Raw genomic sequence first — 18,796 nt, 5'->3', positions numbered from 1 at the left:
GGCAAGCAGTATAGAAGCATCAGTGTCAGATCCAGCAGGCTCAGAAACACACACACACACACACACACACACACACACACACACACACACACACACACACACACACACACACACACACACACACACACACACACACACACACACACACACACACACACACAATATTTTATACTGTATACTCTAAATGGACTTTGAGCTCAAAGAGGCCAAATTTCACTGCCTCTAATGTTGCCAATTGCTGTGTGGCTGTGCATGTGCCAATAAACACACTTGAATCTAGTCATTTTTAAGCAGCATCACAACAGTAGGTAGTTAGTAATGAAAAAAATAGATTTTTTATTTTTGAGAAGTGATAGGTAACATAAACTGAAACTTCAAGGAAAAAGATGTTGTAATTGAACCAATTCTCTTGAAATGGCTCAACCTTTTTGAGTGAAATATCTTTGTTTCCCCTTTTCTCTTTCTCAGCCACACAGTGAGGAGGAAGACAGTGAGGAAGAGTGAAGTGAGGGAGATGCCCTCGCTGCCCAGGGGAGGAGGAGATGAACTGGCGCGAGACGAACAGGTTTCTAGCAGGAGGGTACGTCACAGCACTGTGTTTGCAGCCTTTGTTTCCCTGGCTGGAAAATGATTTTCTCTCATGTTTTAATTTTATGGCAAGGAGCTCTCCTGGCACTCACTTGTTGCCATGGCACTTAACTCCTTGTCAGCACATGTATCCTCTAAAACACTTTCTCGCTGTGTGTGTGTATGCTTGTGTGTGTGTGTGTGTGTTTGTGTGTGTGTGTTTGTGTGTGTGTGTTTGCGTGTGTGTGTGTGTGTGTGTGTGTGTTTGTGTGTGTGTGTGTGTTTGTGTGCATGAATGGAAGTGTCTATATGCATGGATTTGTCACTAAAATACTCACAGTGGCCAAAATATAGTATATGTGTTTCTACAGAGACAATTAGAAGACTATTTGAACAAGCTGCTGAAGATGGCCATGTACCGCAAATATCACCATACTGTGAGTAATCCTACTAGGCATTGCAATGTCACATCTAAACATAACCTCAAATGACTGCTTGCTAATCTCAGAGTTAACATTCATACTACTTTTGTGTGTATTTGAAATTTCTCTGTATGAGCCAAATGTCTCGAATGACCGAGAGGCCTGAGATACACTTTTAAAGTAAACATAATTAACTATGTTTTTCTACCTTATTCTCTGCGCTACCCTTATGGTGGAACATTTAGTGTTGACACAGATGCCTAATCTGTGTTTACTCATAGCACTGTGTCTGCTTTATGTTGACACAGTGAAGGAATTTAAGAATATTATTCGTGCTTATTGTACATTACCCATATAAGCTGAAGTCCAGATGGCTATTAAATGCATGGAATGAAAAACAGTTTATCAGCCTGAAAATACGACTACTATTTTTCAGGAAAGTACATATAAAAAGGGTATATACTATATCTTGTGTTACATTCAGATAGAGATTCTTCCAAACAGCATTGTTATGTATTTATTTAAACATAACACCATCCAAATACTTTTAATTGTCTTATATTTGGGCCAATAAAGAAATTTGTTATACCTTTAATGGTGGATGGAGCCTTGGAACAGGTAAACACTACATTCAGCCACTGCACTCTGCCTGTTCTATACTGACATAATAACACTGTGAATCATTCTGACAAATTAACGTTAATACTGGAGGTGACAGTACATGTTAAGGTAATTTAAGAGAAAGTGAATTCTCTCCAGATGGATAGTATGTGTAGATGTAATAGTTGCCTGCTCACAGAGTCACATGTTGATGTTTATATCAAATCTCTTCCTGTCTATTTTCAGATGGAATTCATTGACGTCAGCCAACTGTCTTTCATTCATGACTTGGGGCCCAAAGGACTGTGAGTATTTTCTCCTCTGTGAATCTATTTTCTTCCTGTTTGTAAAAAACAGCTTCTGTCAGGTGGATAAGCAATTAACAGTTAAGAGCAGAGTGAAGTGCTTGAGCTGAAATCTAGAGGATCAAGATAAACATAAAGGTTGTTCTGTGATGCTTTGTTTCAGTATGCTTATTTACAAAATTGACAGCATATAATTTCCTTATTTCCCTGTCTTGAAGAATTTACTTAAAGTATAAAGTCTATTGTATATTTTTCTTATTGTCAACAAGACGCAGAAAAATGTGTTAGCTCATCATTTCCCTGTCTTTTTGTGTCTGTTCCAGGGAAGGGATGATTTATAAGCGCTCAGGGGGGCATCGTATCCCTGGCATGAATTGCTGTGGTCACAGCCAGGCCTGCTACCGCTGGTCCAAACGGTGTGTGGTTACCTCTGTCCTTGTCTGTTACTCTCTTTGTGTCTCTTTAACACTACTATATTTATGTACTATAAAGAATTTGCATTTTTCTGCCTCTTTTGTTTTCAATAAATGTCTTTTTTTATTTTTTTTTTAAACAAATAACTGGCAAACATGTCTAAAAATGTGGGTGTGATAAATGCTACGTACAAAAGAAATGACACAATCCCAGACTCTGATATCTGGCATGTAGCTGTCAGTGTGGGTGTTAAAAAAACAGTGGGGAGAAAAAAGGTGTTAAAAAAGAGTCACTATAAAGAGTCAAATTCAAAAACATACTGATAGCATTTTAATAGGTAATACGTATTTTTTGGTTCTCTCGTGTGTTTATTTATTTTTGTACCTTGCAAACTTCATCTAAGTATGTTAGTATCTTCAAATCAGCTGCATTGGCACACACCACCTCAACTCTCTTCAGCTGTTCTTCTGTTTGTCTCTTTATCACTGCCAAATTATTATATGAGCAGTGTTTATTGTTATTTCCTAATGACAATACAAAAAAATCCCACACGTTTGAAATGTTCAGCCACCTACCTTCCTGTGATGATTTTCTTCCTACACTCTTCAGAAATGGTCCACAGAAATCAAGAGATCAACAGAAGTTTGCATAAAGTAGACACATAAATCATAAATCTGCACGATGATGACGATGATGATGAAGATAATGATGACAGCTGTTTGTGTACTTTGTGTAGCTGGCTGGTGGTGAAGGATTCATTCCTGCTGTATATGAAGCCGGACACAGGGGCCATCTCCTTTGTCCTGCTGGTGGATAAAGAGTTCGGCATCAAGATGGACTCCAAAGACACAGAGACCAAACATGGAGTCAGGATCGATAGCTTATCCAGGTTATATTTTTGTTTGTGTTTGTGAGAGAATTTATACCTATGGTTCACATATACATTTTGCAGCAGAGTAAGACGATACTCTATATATTTGGAGTTTTTAGAGATTTTCTCACTGTGGATTTCTGGGTTAATGGGAATTTCTCTGTAAGACTGGCTTATGCTGTTATGATAAAATCATTTTACAATGTTAAAATGTATTCCAGAAAGTTATTTTGTGATGGGGTGGTATATTTTCTTCCCTGCTGCCTCATTCAGTCCTTAAACAGTGATATTTTTCCATATAAGAAACTCAGAAACTCTTCCACAGAAGATGTTTTTCACAATCCCCAGTCACATGTGTTGAACCAGTGTTGTTCAGGCCTGTAGCCATGAGGACTATATTTGTCTGAATGTTGGAGCACAGGCATTTAAGTTTATTTGATTGTGTTTGTGTCTGTGCACACCTTTCTTGCAGGGCTTTGGTGTTTAAGTGCATCAGCTACAGACACGCCCGCTGGTGGGGTCAGAGCATCGAAAGCTTTGTAAGGAGTCATGGGAAGGCTTTCCTTCGAGATCACCGCTTTGGATCGTTTGCACAGGAAGAGGAAAACATTCCTGCCAAATGGTAACTACACTGACAGAGAAGTTTTGCAGTCTCTTCCCCTCAGCGGGCAGATTCTGTGATATCGAATTATCTGTGTGCTGGCGCCATTATACATCTTTGTCTTTGTACTCAGCACGGAGCCTGAGAAGAGACGTGTTATAGTCCTGTGAGCTAATGGAAAAAGAGAGTGTTTAAAGAACAGTTATGTCATGATGACAGCTATGGATGTAGCCTGCAAGGTTAAGAAAGTCCGGGAACTGAACAGACAAATGCACTGTCACTGCCATCTTAATGTCTGTTTTTCTTGGGTTTTTTGTGTTGATTTTTCAATATCCTAATGACTTACTTGTGGTCTTGTGGTGGCTGTAAGGGAAACTGTGACAAGACAGTATGCTCTAAAATGAAACTGTTATCCATTGACAGTGCAAAGTGACACACCACATGTGCTTGTTGTGCATGATTGTGCATGATTAATTTCAAAGGGTATACAGTATAACCGTAATTTTTGTTTGCAGGTATGTGAATGGAAAGACTTACATGGAGGATGTGGCTAATGCTTTGGAGGAGGCTAAAGAGGAAATATTCATCACTGACTGGTGGTGAGTTGCTGTGTGTTAAGATGCATATCTTGGTTGAGGTGTGATTGTTGTCAAACTGAAGCGTGAGAAACAAAAACAAAAACAAAAAAAACCCCTTGTGTCTTTCTTTATCATTGCAACATATGTAGCCATCTCCCGCCAAAACGGGCAGGGGTCAGCCAAAGGAAGGAAACCCCCCTGCCTTACTCAGCATGAGTAATAAGACAACCATTTGTAAAAATGGAAAAGGCAAAACATAAAATGGCTGAAGAAGTTGGACCTGAGATAACACTAGTCATCACTTTACACTCATACCCATTCACACTTAACCACCACCCACCACCACCGATACACACACACACATACACACACACACACACACACACACACACACACACACACACACACACTCACACACACTTGTAACTCAACACAACAGACTGCAAATACATAAGCCCCACATCAGCACAAGATATACGGTAGCTACAGTTTCAATTCACACTCAAGCATAACCTTATTTATTTTCCCATTGTTGATTTTGCATATATTCAATATGTGTAACTTTGTATCCTTTTAAGGATAATATAGGCTTATTTCAGTAGTTTGGGAACCACAAAGACCATCCACAGGTCTTGTTGCCAAAGAATGAGTGGACAACAATGACACTGACACCCAGTTAGTGTAGTACACACTGCTACACATTTCATTATGTATCACCCACAAGTCTGGCTTTCGGGAAGGCCATGCAATGGTTCATGCTCTAATTACAGCCTCACACACCCAGAATAGAAATACACTGACAGAAAGATACAGTCGCTGTATCCGTTTACATTCCACTACGCTCCCCTTTGTCTCTCTGTGTCTCTTCTTATTTACCCTACTTTTCTTTTTATGTGTGATCCTCATGTGATAACTAATTATGTGAACTACTGTATCAGATGGTCTGAAAGAGCACCTTCACTGTCTTCTAATATGTGTGTTGTTTCAAACAGGCACCACAATGATATTATGTCATTTAAATGGAAAACAAAATCTAATTTATCTCACAGTCACTCTTGTGCTCTAAACTTTATTGCACTCCGAGGTTACAGTAGCAAGTCAAACAGTACTGCAAAGATGCAAATGTAATCTAATCAATAACCGGCTCAACTGCTTTGCAAAGTTAGGAAACTTTTCCTTGTCTGTTTTTCATCTGAAGTTCCATTTAATCACTGTTCTGCCTTTCAGATCTTGTGCTGTGATTTGTGAGAAGTTTTCTTATGGGGAACACACATTGTATTTGTCCTACTGATACAGTTATAATATTTTTGTTAGTGTCATTTCAAGCAATAGTTTATGGTCCCTCAGAGCCAAATGTGGGACTGTTTGACGTGGCTGAAATCCCTTTGTTCCAAGGCAGTAATCACTGGGCTTATGGTCTGTGGCAGTCCAATGAAGTGTCAGCTTGTGTAATGTGAGGCAATGGCATTTTAGACTTGTAAGCTCAGGATGCCAAAGTGAGTGACTCATGAGAGTATATGATTATGTCATTTCTGTCATATGGAGAGTATATAAAATATGTTGGTTGCTCTGATGGGTGAATGTAAACATTTATTTGCTTCTGCTTTTAATGTTTTTATTTATTTTTTGTGTCTGAATGTAATATTTATTTTTCTCTTTTTCATCTACTTTTCTTTCTCTGTATCTGTTCCTGTCTCCCTTGGTCAGGTTAAGTCCAGAGATCTTCCTGAAGAGACCTGTGGTGGAGGGTAACAGATGGAGGCTGGACTGTATCCTCAAACGCAAAGCAGTAAGTCTGCCACTAAAGTGCCAAAATGACCCATAGCAATATACTGAGGACCGTAGACTGTACTCATGAGAAGACATTATCTAAATGAATATGTCACAGTCATAGTCACTGTCATAGAGATGTTACTCAAAGTGTTCTGTAAATTGGGGCAGTGTTGGCCTGAAAGTTATAGAAGTGAGCTTGTGACCAGAAGGTTGTTGGTTTAATCCACAGACTGGCAGGATAATTCTGGGCTGGGGAAAAAGCAGCGCATGCCCCTCCCTTATTACTACCACTTGTGCAAGGCCCTTAACCCCAAATGCTCCAGTGGAGCTGCTCAGTGGTGGGCAGATCAGACTGTGATTGTACTGGGTAGCTTCCAGGTGTGAATGTGATCAGGGTGTTCCCTCCTCTCAGTGAAAGTTCCCTGAATAAATGAACAAAACAATAATGTACAACTGATATTATTTTATTGATATTATCAAAATGAGAGAAGTGTTAACATTTTTAGGTGGCTAAGATAAAGCTTATCTTCCACTACTTCCATGTGTTTTGGGTTTACAAACTCCTTACAACTCGTTTAACATGTTACAACTTGAGAAACTAGTGGGATTTTGTTCTTTTAAAATCAAATAAAAACAACTGTATGGTGTTCACCATGAATTAAGCGGGGTTTGCAACTTTGCTTGTAGAGGAGGATAAATGTTCTTTACATGAGTATATGGTAAACCTACTTTTTAAAGGTTAGTTTCATTAGTGCTTTGACTTTGAAGACTTTAATGTTGGTTTTAAGTACCACTTTTATTGTTTCCTCCTCAGGAATAATTTACACTGTTAAAGAAATATGAGAATAGTCAAGACTGTAATTTGGCAAGAAGTATGGTGTTTTTATATATGCCTTTCTGTCCATTCACAGCAACAAGGAGTGCGGATATTTGTGATGTTGTATAAGGAGGTGGAGCTCGCCCTGGGCATTAACTCAGGTTACAGTAAGAGGACCCTCATGCACCTGCACCCCAACATCAAGGTAACTGAAGGATTATGGGTAGAAAGCAAAAAACAATTTGAAAGGACATGTTACAAGTCAGAAAATATCAATATATCTGTGTCTTTTCCATTTAATGTCTGAATTTACATATTGTTCATGTGTTGTATTTGTGAATGCATGTATGCTGTGTTTCATGTGTTTGTGGTCCAGGTGATGCGTCATCCAGATCACGTCTCCTCCTCCGTCTATCTGTGGGCACATCATGAAAAGATCGTTGTCATTGACCAATCAGTGGCCTTTGTTGGTGGGATTGACCTCGCGTATGGTCGCTGGGACGACAGAGAGCATCGGCTGACGGATGTTGGCAGTGTGACACGTTCTGTGGCCCTGGAGCAGGTCAGACACAAAACACACAAAAATGTCCTGTCCACAATTTGGAGTTATAGGCAATAACTGTGGTTCTTTCCACCTGACAAATGGTTCAAACAGAAAAAAGGAAGAGCAAGAGGAGAAGGAGAAAGTGATTCACACTTACATAAGGGCACAGGAAGGAATGAAGAGGTAGCACTGCATGTACCATCAGTGGCAGCCTGTGGTGATTGTTTATGTGCATACTGTAAATACAGAATATTAAGCGCTGACTCTGACACAGCGGGAGTTATTAGATCGGCCTCTTCATTTTAATGACACATACAAACTCACACTTGCACATCACCAGCAAGGAAAATCAATATATGTATCCAGTAATCCAATAAAAGTTCAATCCATCTTCGAAATGTACAAGTTTAGTAGGTACATTTCCCAGCAAGGCCTAAAGATGAAATGAAGGTTGTTTGATTTCATGCTCTTGACTTCATGAAGAGGGACCCTGTGCCATAAACTCAGGACAAGATTTTTTTTTGTTTTGTTTTACATAATCTTATTATAGTCCAAGATTGCATATAAAAAATTACAACTCATGTTTTGTTAGGCAATAGAGCTGACCCTGAGCAGCTTTTAGATTTTGGTAGGATTGTTGATCAGTTCCTGGAATCAAAACTCAAACAAAGTCTGATGAGGCTAGAATAACAAGCTTCGCATGCACACAGAAAAATACACTTCATTGTCTTTTTAATCTGCCCTTATTAGCCTGTCCTGTGTTATTTTTTATAAGTGTGCATCAAAGTAATATTAGAAAACAATTCTCAGTAAAATGCAGTACAAATTTTACAATGCAAAATGAGGATACGGTTGAATCATAACACTTTCAAAAAAGGTGAAATGAAGGTTGAATTTCTTGCAGGAGTTTTAGTTTTAGCTGCTGTTGGTGTACCTAAGCCTTTCCGACTAAAAGTTCCTGGTACTTTGGAACCACAGATACTAATCTCAGGGACTGAACTTCGAACTTAAAGTCCCTGTTGTGCAGTGCTGTTGGCATTTCCACTGCATCTGAGGAACTGAGTAGATCATGCAAATTAGACCCATGAGCAGTTTAAAAATAATAAGCAGCATTTGAGATGCAGTATTAACACCTGATGCACTTCTGTTGAGTGTTAATGGGTTTGTGCTTTAGAATGTAACTGCTATGAAACAATCAGACAATATTAAAATAAAATTATTTCTCCGATTCACTAGTTTGTTCTTGTTACCGCTGCTCTCTCTGTCCATTTACTCACTAAATAACTTACTTTTAATGTTAGCAAACGGTGACAAATGTCCTCCCCTCACCTAAATCGATAGTAGACTACTCACATACTTCCTTGTTTTATGAATAAAGCAGCACACAAGATGAAGCAGCCTCTCTGTTTGTGTTTGACCAATCAGCGATAGTGATCCCTGCAAACCCTGCCCTAGAATTTCCTGTATTGTGCTAAAATGGTGTGAACATGGCTAATAAACTCACAATTCACAGTGTGTCCTCTTTTGTTGTCATGACCCCAGGCCGGCTCCAACACTCCATCCAGCAAGGGCGTGTCTTCTGTTGATGGCGTCACCCACAGCAACGGACGAGGCACCCCGCCCAGTGATCCAGTGGACTTGCCAAAACTGAAGGGAATAGGTCGCAGTAGGAAGGCTCGCTTCAGTCTCTACAAACACCTGCACAAGCACACCATGCAGCCAGCAGACAGTGTCAGCAGTGTCGACAGCACAGGTGTGAAGAAAGAGAGAGAATATGAGAGAATGAGACAGAATGTTGAAAGATGAGGCCGATATTGCTATATTTCTGTGTGGGAAGCATTCAGTAGTACACACAAAGTTTCATTTAATAAAAACATAATTTTCTAAGTAATAATTCTCTGTGCGTGGTGGTGTGTGCAGGCAGTGGTTCAGTGCGAAGCCTAAAGACCGGTGTTGGAGAGTTACAGGGCAACACTCGCTTTTGGCATGGAAAGGACTACTGCAACTTTGTCTACAGGGACTGGATTCAGCTCGAAAAACCTTTTGATGGTCAGTGACACACAATCACTCACAAGTTTCTATTAAAAAGTTCCCGCTACTACTAGGTCCAAAGTTCTTTACAGCATACAAACCCCTACTTTATGTTAATCCTGGAGTCATGATTTTTCCTGTGACATTAATTTGATGGAAACAAATAGTCATCTGGAAAACTAACATGGACTGGAACTGTTTTTCCTCCTCCCCTCTTTACCAAACTCTTCCATCTTCTCTCTTTCTCTGTCTTTTTGTGCCTTCTTCATCCTGTTCCACTGGATGTTTTTATTCTCCTGTGCCTTCTCCATCTCTTTGCTGCCACACTTTCTTCTTTTTCTTAACCTCACTGGCTTCCTTCTGCTCTGTGCAGACTTTATCGACAGGTACACCACTCCCAGAATGCCTTGGCACGACATCGCCTCAGTGGTTCATGGCAGAGCTGCCCGGGATGTGGCAAGACACTTCATTCAGCGCTGGAACTTCACTAAGGCACTGTGACATATTGTGTTGAATTTGTAATGTTAAACTGATATTATGTTGATGTTTTGATATCACTATACTATCAAAGTTGTTCTAAATCTAATATTTTTTTACTGACAACATGCTGGAGTGTATTGTCATAAGATAATTGACTGGAGGTTACTACAACTTCTCTGCACACATTCACACACACATATATAAACAAGACAATAAACACTAACCTGGTTAAATCATAGTCTGAATTGAGCAGTGGAAAAACACTTTAATCCTCACGCTTTCCATGGCACCAGCTTTTTCCCTCTCGTTCCCCTGTTTTTACTCTTTTCCATTCCTCTTACCTCTGACTCCATATTTACCCTCTCATTCTCCACTTTCTTCAACTACCTCTCCTACAGATCATGAAGCCAAAGTATCGCTCTCTGTCGTATCCATTCCTGCTGCCCAAGTCTCACTCCAGTGCCAGTGAGCTCAGATACCAAGTCCCTGAGAGTGTTAATGCCAAAGTGCAGGTAAGAGAGCACAACAAGTGCCATTTTTACTTACTTGCACTTGCAAAACAACACAATTGGGGGGGTTTATATTTATTCAGAATAAGAAACTGGGGGAAAAGCCAACCATGAAGCCAACCTTAAAAGAACCACTGTTATAAAATTACAGATAATACACAAGAACACACACAGTATAAACTCCCACTTTCCTGCAAGTCTGCAGGCACTGCTAGAAAGAGATTAAATAGAATGAGCATTGAAAGACTCCCTGTGGGCTGAAAAGTTATATAACTACAAAAGTTGCACTGGCGATTGGGGTCTTTAGTTAAAAAGGAACTGACCCTTGAGTGAAATGCTTGACTAAAATAACAAGTGAAAGATGATCCCACCATAAGTCCATTGTGTTTTTGAACTAACACCTCTTTTAAAACTGTGTACAACTCAATTTAGATTCATTATTTGGGGGTGGGGGCTTTTTTTTCCTATTTTTGTCCATTTGACATTACACAGCCTTTTTTGCAGCAAAGTTAATAACCTTACATTATTATGTATACTATTATTTCTCATAGTAAGCTGAATTAAACAGGTGTATGCCACTTTTTGTTGTTTTTGGTATTGTCTTAAAATGGTTACTGACTAGTCAATAGTTATTTTGTTGTATTGTATAATGTATTTGCTAAAAAACACAGCCATGCTTTACTATGTTTATGGGGACATAGTTTTGAACACCTTACTTGAACAAGAACAGACATGTATAGCAAAAGCTAAAAATAACTGGGAAAGATGAGTCTCTAAAATATCAAATTGGAGGTGTTTCAAGAATGTACATAAAAATGACTTTGGAATCACTTTGTCACATATTTTCTCCTACATTTAGCTTGTATTTATGAACACTGTATTGATGAAGACTAACCACACACATCACGAGGATACAGTGTAATAATCCTGTGTCTTTATTTATAAGGTGTTACGGTCAGCAGCTGACTGGTCGGCAGGCATAAAGTACCATGAGGAGTCCATCCATAATGCCTACATCCAAGTCATCGCCAAGAGCAAACACTACATCTACATAGAGGTAAACCTGCAGTGAGGCCAGGATGTGACAATAAAAGACCAATACAGTCTTTATGAAATTGTTCTGAGAGGTTGTAGTTGAAAAAACAAGTCCTGAGACTGATAAGCATTCTGACTTTTTCTCTGCGGGTTTGTGTCCTCCTTTCAGAACCAGTTCTTCATCAGCTGTGCCGACAACAGGACAGTGTACAACAAGATTGGAGATGCTATCATCGAAAGGATCATCAGAGCACACAAGTACTTCCTTTTGTCTGTTTTAGTATCACTTGTTTTAATTAAGGAAGGAAGCTTTATGCAGAGAAAACACATATGCAAGATTAAATGAATCTTTCGCTCTCTTCTGCTTCTGCTTTTCACAGTTTAACACTGGTAGTCTTCATGTGTTTCATTGAAACTGATGTTGTTTGTTCACAGGGAGGGTAAAAAGTACCGTGTGTATGTGGTCACCCCTCTGCTTCCTGGTTTTGAGGGGGACATCACCACAGGAGGAGGGAATGCCATCCAGGCTGTCATGCACTTCAACTACAGGTACTTGAGGTTTACACTGAAAGAGGAAGAGTGAAGGGAAATGAGAAAGCAGATGTGGAAGTGTAATTACAATTCACATCTGTGTGGTTAATTTCTCTCAAGTTTATTCACATAAGTTTAATATTGATATGCTTTTTGGTGAGTTTAATATCCTCTCTTTGTAGAACCATGATCAGAGGAGAATACTCCATCATCTCCCAGCTGAAAAGGGAGAGTAAGTATAAGAATAAATTCACATTGATTGTTTTGGTACCTGATATTAAGGTTGGAGTTGGAAAAATGCTAAAGTTCCCATCTCCTCTGTTTCCCAGTGGATGATCAGTGGATGAACTATATCTCCTTCGCTGGTCTGCGAACTCACTGTGAGCTGGAGGGACGCCTGGTAACAGAGCTCATCTACGTCCACAGCAAGATGCTCATCGCTGACGACAACACAGTCATCATCGGTTAGTCTGTCTCTGATCCGCTCTGTCAACTTCTGTCTCTCTCTACTTATGTTGCTTTCACCAACTGCTATTTGAGTCAACAAACAACTCTGCACTCAAATCATCAAAAATGTGATACATCTAAAAATCTGGCTTTCTTTTTCTTTCACCATGTGTGCAGCAACAACAAACATACAAATACTTTTGTGCTGCAACATAGCTCTGTAGTGCCACCTGCTGGCTCATAAATGGCAGCTCACACTCTCACAGCAACTCAACAATAATCAACACACAGAAAATGGCTTAAAGTCCTCTCTTACTCTCTCTCCAGTCTTGTTACTAATTATTTTTAGCATGACTAAGAGGTCATGCCCACACCAGCGAGTCAGGTGAATGCAGAGATTTAGTTTCCATCCGTTGTTTTTGTGTGTTTGTTTCAGGTTCTGCTAACATCAACGACAGAAGCATGCTGGGTAAACGTGACAGTGAGGTTGCAGTGATTGTTGAGGACTCTGAGAAGGTTGCCTCTGTGATGGATGGACAGGAATTTGAAGCTGGACCCTACGCGCTTCAGCTGCGCCTGGAATGCTTTAGGTGTGAGAGGGGAAAAAAAACATTTTTAGAGAAGTGGCTCCATATGATGGAAACATTTCTTGTCAAATTCTACCAGCAAAGCAATGTGTGTCTCTCTTTCTCTCCCTCTCTCTGAACAGGACTATTCTTGGAGGTCACACTGACACCAGCATTGACCTGTCTGACCCCATCAGTGATCGCTTCTACAAGGAGGTGTGGATGACCACGGCTGGCCGCAATGCCACCATTTATGAGAAGGTAGTGTGAACATGATGGTTAACCTTTACATGGGGAAAATGACTATAGGTTGAGAAGAGGTAAAAGATTTTGGCAGGTAACTTCATTTACAGATTTATTTTTGAAAATGTATAAGCTGTATAAGCCTCAGCCATACTTTGGCTCAGCTATGCTTTGAAGTGAAGATCAAAGTTTGAGCTAAAACTTGCCACAATTGTTGGTGCTGGATAGCATGGCAAAATAGCTCATGGGATATTTCAGACTAAATATAAGTAATGGACAGACCAACTGGTTGACTCGCACCTACCTTCCAAGAGTTAGTGGTTAAAAACTTTCAGTTAAAGATAGCCAAATGTTTACAGTACAAATGTCTGTTTTTTGCAGGTCTTTCGCTGCCTTCCTTCATCCATCGTGAGGAACACATCTGAGCTTGAAGAGTACCTATCCAAACCGGGTTTGGCCCAAAGTGATTCGGCCCGTGCTCAAGAGGAGCTGCGCAAAATCAGAGGCTTCCTGGTCCAATTTCCTCTGGATTTCCTGTCTGAGCATAACCTCATGCCCTCTGTTGGAACAAAGGAGGCCATGGTCCCAACTGAGATCTGGACATAAATGATTTGACTGTTTGTTGAGTGAACACTCTGGATTGTGATCGTCAGCGAATGTGTGATATTGGATTTGCAAGAGATCGCCTTTGATTTACATAATCCAGAGATGAGAGGTAGGTTTACAGCTGTCCTCGGGGGTTATGACTGCTGGGCATTGACAAATCCCTCAGATCTGTTGCTACTGAACAACACTAAACAGTAGTTACAGCTTGTCAGGATAAGCACTACATTTTTATATGTAAGAAGAACTCATAGACATTGCACTTGAGGACAACAACAATGACTGCATTCTAACTGTGGAGATGAACAGGCACATGGATGTGGAGGTTTTGGGACTCAAACTCAGCTCTGGATGCTTATGCTTTTGGACTGTGGGAAGAGCTCAAGAGACAGTGGAGATAAGAGACAGTGGAGATTTCTATGGGACCAGGGTAAGGCAGAAGTAAAGATAAAACAAAATTCACAGAGATCTTGATACATGTAATTTATTGAGATTGTGATGTACTCTTGTAAGATGCATTAATGCTATGTAGGCTGTTTGAGTTGTTTAGCCTGCATTTGTGCTGCTTAGGAGAAATTCTCTGAGTTTAAAAGCTAGTTATCTAAGATGTATCTTTGGATTGTTTCTGTACAACAAATCTACAACATGTGCTTACTATTCACTGTGGTAGCAAATGCACACAGACAATATACTTTAACTGGTTCAACAGTGATGCACGATTTACTAACTATGCTAAAATTTTGTTAACATGATTGTCATGATGCATGTACCAATTACACCTTTGCTCTGCAAAGCTGTCAAAAGTGTTTTGTGATAATTAGACATGAGATGTAACCCTTACACATTGCTGAAATCATGCTGAATCAAAGCGAGCATAATGGAGAGGTACACAAGCTTATTCAATTCTGTTTGTCCTGTGTGTTCATAAAGTATGAGCTGAAAATAATTATGGCGACTGCGATCAAAAGCTGCAGTGTAAAAACGGTCGTGCTGGTGGCCAACAGTAGAGGATGGATGAGACAATCTGCCTGTAAATTCTGGAAAGTAATTTCCACTTTGCTCAACAGATGGTGCTAGTTCCTTTAAAGTACAATGTGTATACAACCTGAGATTGGATTTAAAGTTTTCCCAATGGTCTCTCTCGGTTCAGTTGTGGAAACAATGATTACATGCAACAAATGCTAATGGAAAAGCTTTTATGAAAAAAAATCCAGTTTGAAATAGCTTATGTTTTTTTTCTTCATTTCATTAAAAAACGATTTGTAATTCAGTGTAATCCTTAGAAGAGGCTGCTCTCTTCTATGAAATTAAACGTTTCTAGGGATTCTTGTGGAAGGTGACCTATCAGTCAATTGATATATTTTGTATGTGTGAATGTATGGACTCTATGTTGAATGATTTTGTTTTCATTTTTAATATCTGTCACAGTACCTTATTATCACAGAGTCCCTTTAATGTGAAGTAAAAGAACCACTCCTTACTATAATATTGCTCAGTAATTGTTATGAACACATACTGTAACACTTTACAGCAAAAAAACTGGTTAAAGATCTTCATGAACGTTATGAAACAATAACTTGGCAGAAAGCCTGGGCCTCATAAAAGTGCAATGTTTTTTTATTGCCAAGTCCTACACTCCACATGGGAATCACTTACTAAATATTGTAACGGATCTGATCATGTAATATTGATTTATTGAATGGGACCAGATCATTTAAAAAACAAAGTTTGCTGAAGAGATGTTTGGAAGCATCATTTTCTTTGTTTCTACAATGATGAAAATATCCTGATTTTCAATACTTTTTAAAACACAGCCTTTATTGTTTACCCTTGTTGTATTTGTCAATGCATTATGTATGGAATAAAAATCATTTAACATTGTTTAAGCATGTATTTTAAATGTATGGCATGGTTATATGGATGGGTTTGGATCTCTAATTAAGCCACTATTTCTTCTGCATAACCATCAAGCTCCTTTTCATTTCTGTCACCTGTATTTATCCCTGGACCTTCAATTTAGCTGCTCTTGCTTCCACTGTTTATGTACAATATCTCTTTGTACAGTTGAAAGTATATTTCTCATTTCTATCTGTTCATTTAACACAATGTAACTCTTAATTTAAATGTCTTCAAATAAAATTTGTCTATGGAATTTCAGGGTTTTTTTTCCATTGAAGTCATGTCATAACGTGAGAACCAGGACGTTTAAGGAGAGATTTCCATATAAAAAAACAACACCTGCTGAAATCAGAAATGCCATTCTCTTGCTTTCATTTTTGATCCCGCTTAAAGTGTCTATAACTTGGCTACCCCTTTTTGTTCGTGACTTTTCTCTTTGAACAATAGCTTGCATGTTTGACTTTATTAAGATTTATCATATAATTACCATGCTTACACGGAGGGGTGAAAAGGATTCTAAAGAAGAAAACTTATGGCAGTTACTTGGCATGACTTTGGCAAGCAGGTTTGCAAAAAAAAACACAGCAATGCCTGCTGTCAAGTGCCAAATTATACTCAGCACTGGGTGGATCCACTTAAGATCTCAGCACTCACTGGTGATGATATGTTAATAGTTTCTCATATAATGTTGTATTCTCCTTCAGTTAGTGAGTGTGTCATGCACATAAAAGTGCCTAGTCTACATGGACTTACAAGACACCAAATACAAACATATGTCAAACACAGCAAGGACGAAACTTTCCCTTTCTGAAACACACCTCAAACTTCTTGCAGTTATCCAGAAATAATCGTCAGAAATATAGGACATTGTACTATATTGTGTAAGATGTATATATTTAAGGAGCAATAAATCATAAAATGGACTCCAGTCTCACCAAAATCACATATCAAACACAGTCTTTTCTCTTCAGGGAGACCAGTTAACTTCACCACAATCAGACCACGTGCCCTTAATTAACAGTTGAGAGTTTGTGCATCATAAACACTACACTGTTATCTGTTTTTACAAAATAAAAATAGGATAATTGATTTGAAACAAGGATTTCACGTCACCAATCCAGGGGTATCCATTCAAAATGTACCAGTTATAAAGCTTTCAGTGGCCCCCTGTTCAGTCATATTCACGAGTCTGTTCCAAAAGTGAAATCATCTCACATTTATGTTTGATATTTGGAAGTTTCCATTCAGTACCTCCAAATGACAGACGCATAATCTGAAGCAGGACACTCATAATATATGTATGTTGATTGCCTGCGTTCAGGCAATTTAAGTGGTTTTCCACCTCTGTTGCTACTGAACAACACTAAACAGTAGTTACAGCTTATCAGGATAAGCACTACATTTTTATATGTAAGAAGAACTCATAGACATTGCGCTTGAGGACAACAACGATGACTGCATTCTAACTGTGGAGATGAATAGGCACATGGATGTGGGGGTTTTGGGACAGAAAAAGTCCTCGCTGACTCAAGTCTTTCCAGATCTTGTTACTAATTATTTTTAGCATTTAAAAAACAAAGTTTGCTGAAGAGATGTTTGGAAGCATCATGGTATTTGTTTCTACAATGATGAAAATATCCTGCTTTTCGATACTTTTTACAACACAGCCTTTATTGTTTACCCCTGTTGTATTTGTCAATGCATTATTTATGGAATAGAAATCATTTAACATTGTTTAAACATGTGTTTTAAATGTATGGCATGGTTATATGGATGGGTTTGGATCTCTAATTAAGCCACTATTTCTTCTGCATAACCATCAAGCTCCTTTTCATTTCTGTCACCTGTATTTATCCCTGGACCTTCAATTTAGCTGCTCTTGCTTCCACTGTTTATGTACAATATCTCTTTGTACAGTTGAAAGTATATTTCTCATTTCTATCTGTTCATTTAACACAATGTAACTCTTAATTTAAATGTCTTCAAATAAAATTATCTATGGAATTTAAGGGGTTTTTTTTCCATTGAAGTCATGTCATAACGTGAGAACCAGGAGAGATTTCCATGTAAAAAAACAACACCTGCTGAACTTGGCTACCCCTTTTTGTTTGTGAACTTCCTCTTTGAACAAGAGCTTGCATGATTGACTTTATTAATACTTGTCAAATAATTACCATGCTTACGTGGAGGATGAAAAGGATTCTAAAGAAGAAAAATAATGGCAGTTACTTGGCATGACTTTGGTAAACAGGTTTCACGTGTCTGTTCCAAAAATGAAATCATCTCACATTTATGTTTGATATTTGGAAGTTTCCATTCAGTACCTCCAAATGACAGACACATAATCTGAAGCAGGACACTCATAATATATGTATGTTGATTGCCTGCGTTCAGGCAACTTTAGTAGTTTTTCAAAGGCGTCCTCTCTGGATCTGCAGAATAAGAATATTTTCAATCACAGTTAGTCACTCTTAACTGTCATTTCCTCATCCACAGTGAAGACAGAAACATTACTCTGTAGCCTACTACAGTACTTGATGTGTAGTCTGTCAGATTGTGAGCCTGTGACACCATCAATTTTACTTATGAACTTCAATTAACTCATCATAGGATTTCTTACTCAGCTTGTGAAAATGGTTCCAACGCCATCATGGTTATCTCGAGTTAGGCTCAGTTCAAATATTTTACAGAAAATCTGCATTATATACACTATGAGTGCAGAGATGGACATGCAGGGAAGGTTTACTGAAAGAATCTATGGAGTTGCAGTGCAGGAAATGTAGGATCCAGTGTCTTTTAGTTCTTCATATGGGTCTAAAAGTCAGGATATCTCAGGCTCTGCTGCTTTGAACATTCTTTTATAAAATATACAATATCTTTTATAAGTCCTCAAACTTTATGGAAATGCATTAGGCTACGAAATTATTTGGAGCACCCCTTAAAGACATTTTACATTTAAA

The 18,796-nt window shown here is 38.8% G+C and overlaps 1 protein-coding gene across 1 annotated transcript in view; it reads left to right on the top strand.

Annotated features, from left to right (window-relative positions):
• The window catches only part of pld1a (phospholipase D1a), a 29,148-nt gene extending 13,092 nt beyond the window's left edge, over positions 1 to 16,056 (top strand). Inside the window, exons 5-26 of the mRNA XM_062440040.1 lie at positions 469 to 580; positions 939 to 1,004; positions 1,836 to 1,894; positions 2,218 to 2,310; positions 3,045 to 3,197; positions 3,652 to 3,801; positions 4,296 to 4,379; positions 6,066 to 6,147; positions 7,043 to 7,153; positions 7,325 to 7,510; positions 9,035 to 9,245; positions 9,413 to 9,541; positions 9,897 to 10,015; positions 10,402 to 10,515; positions 11,459 to 11,569; positions 11,717 to 11,805; positions 11,983 to 12,096; positions 12,261 to 12,310; positions 12,408 to 12,542; positions 12,962 to 13,115; positions 13,235 to 13,352; positions 13,716 to 16,056. Coding sequence (XP_062296024.1) covers positions 469 to 580; positions 939 to 1,004; positions 1,836 to 1,894; positions 2,218 to 2,310; positions 3,045 to 3,197; positions 3,652 to 3,801; positions 4,296 to 4,379; positions 6,066 to 6,147; positions 7,043 to 7,153; positions 7,325 to 7,510; positions 9,035 to 9,245; positions 9,413 to 9,541; positions 9,897 to 10,015; positions 10,402 to 10,515; positions 11,459 to 11,569; positions 11,717 to 11,805; positions 11,983 to 12,096; positions 12,261 to 12,310; positions 12,408 to 12,542; positions 12,962 to 13,115; positions 13,235 to 13,352; positions 13,716 to 13,940 — 2,665 coding nt within the window. The 3' untranslated portion in view covers positions 13,941 to 16,056. The remainder of the gene's footprint in view (positions 1 to 468; positions 581 to 938; positions 1,005 to 1,835; positions 1,895 to 2,217; positions 2,311 to 3,044; positions 3,198 to 3,651; positions 3,802 to 4,295; positions 4,380 to 6,065; positions 6,148 to 7,042; positions 7,154 to 7,324; positions 7,511 to 9,034; positions 9,246 to 9,412; positions 9,542 to 9,896; positions 10,016 to 10,401; positions 10,516 to 11,458; positions 11,570 to 11,716; positions 11,806 to 11,982; positions 12,097 to 12,260; positions 12,311 to 12,407; positions 12,543 to 12,961; positions 13,116 to 13,234; positions 13,353 to 13,715) is intronic.
• Positions 16,057 to 18,796: the final 2,740 nt, after the last annotated feature.

The sequence above is a fragment of the Scomber scombrus genome, chromosome 19 (genome assembly GCF_963691925.1).
Source record: "Scomber scombrus chromosome 19, fScoSco1.1, whole genome shotgun sequence".
Lineage (NCBI taxonomy): Eukaryota > Metazoa > Chordata > Actinopteri > Scombriformes > Scombridae > Scomber > Scomber scombrus.
This window is presented reverse-complemented; position numbering and strand designations above follow the sequence as displayed.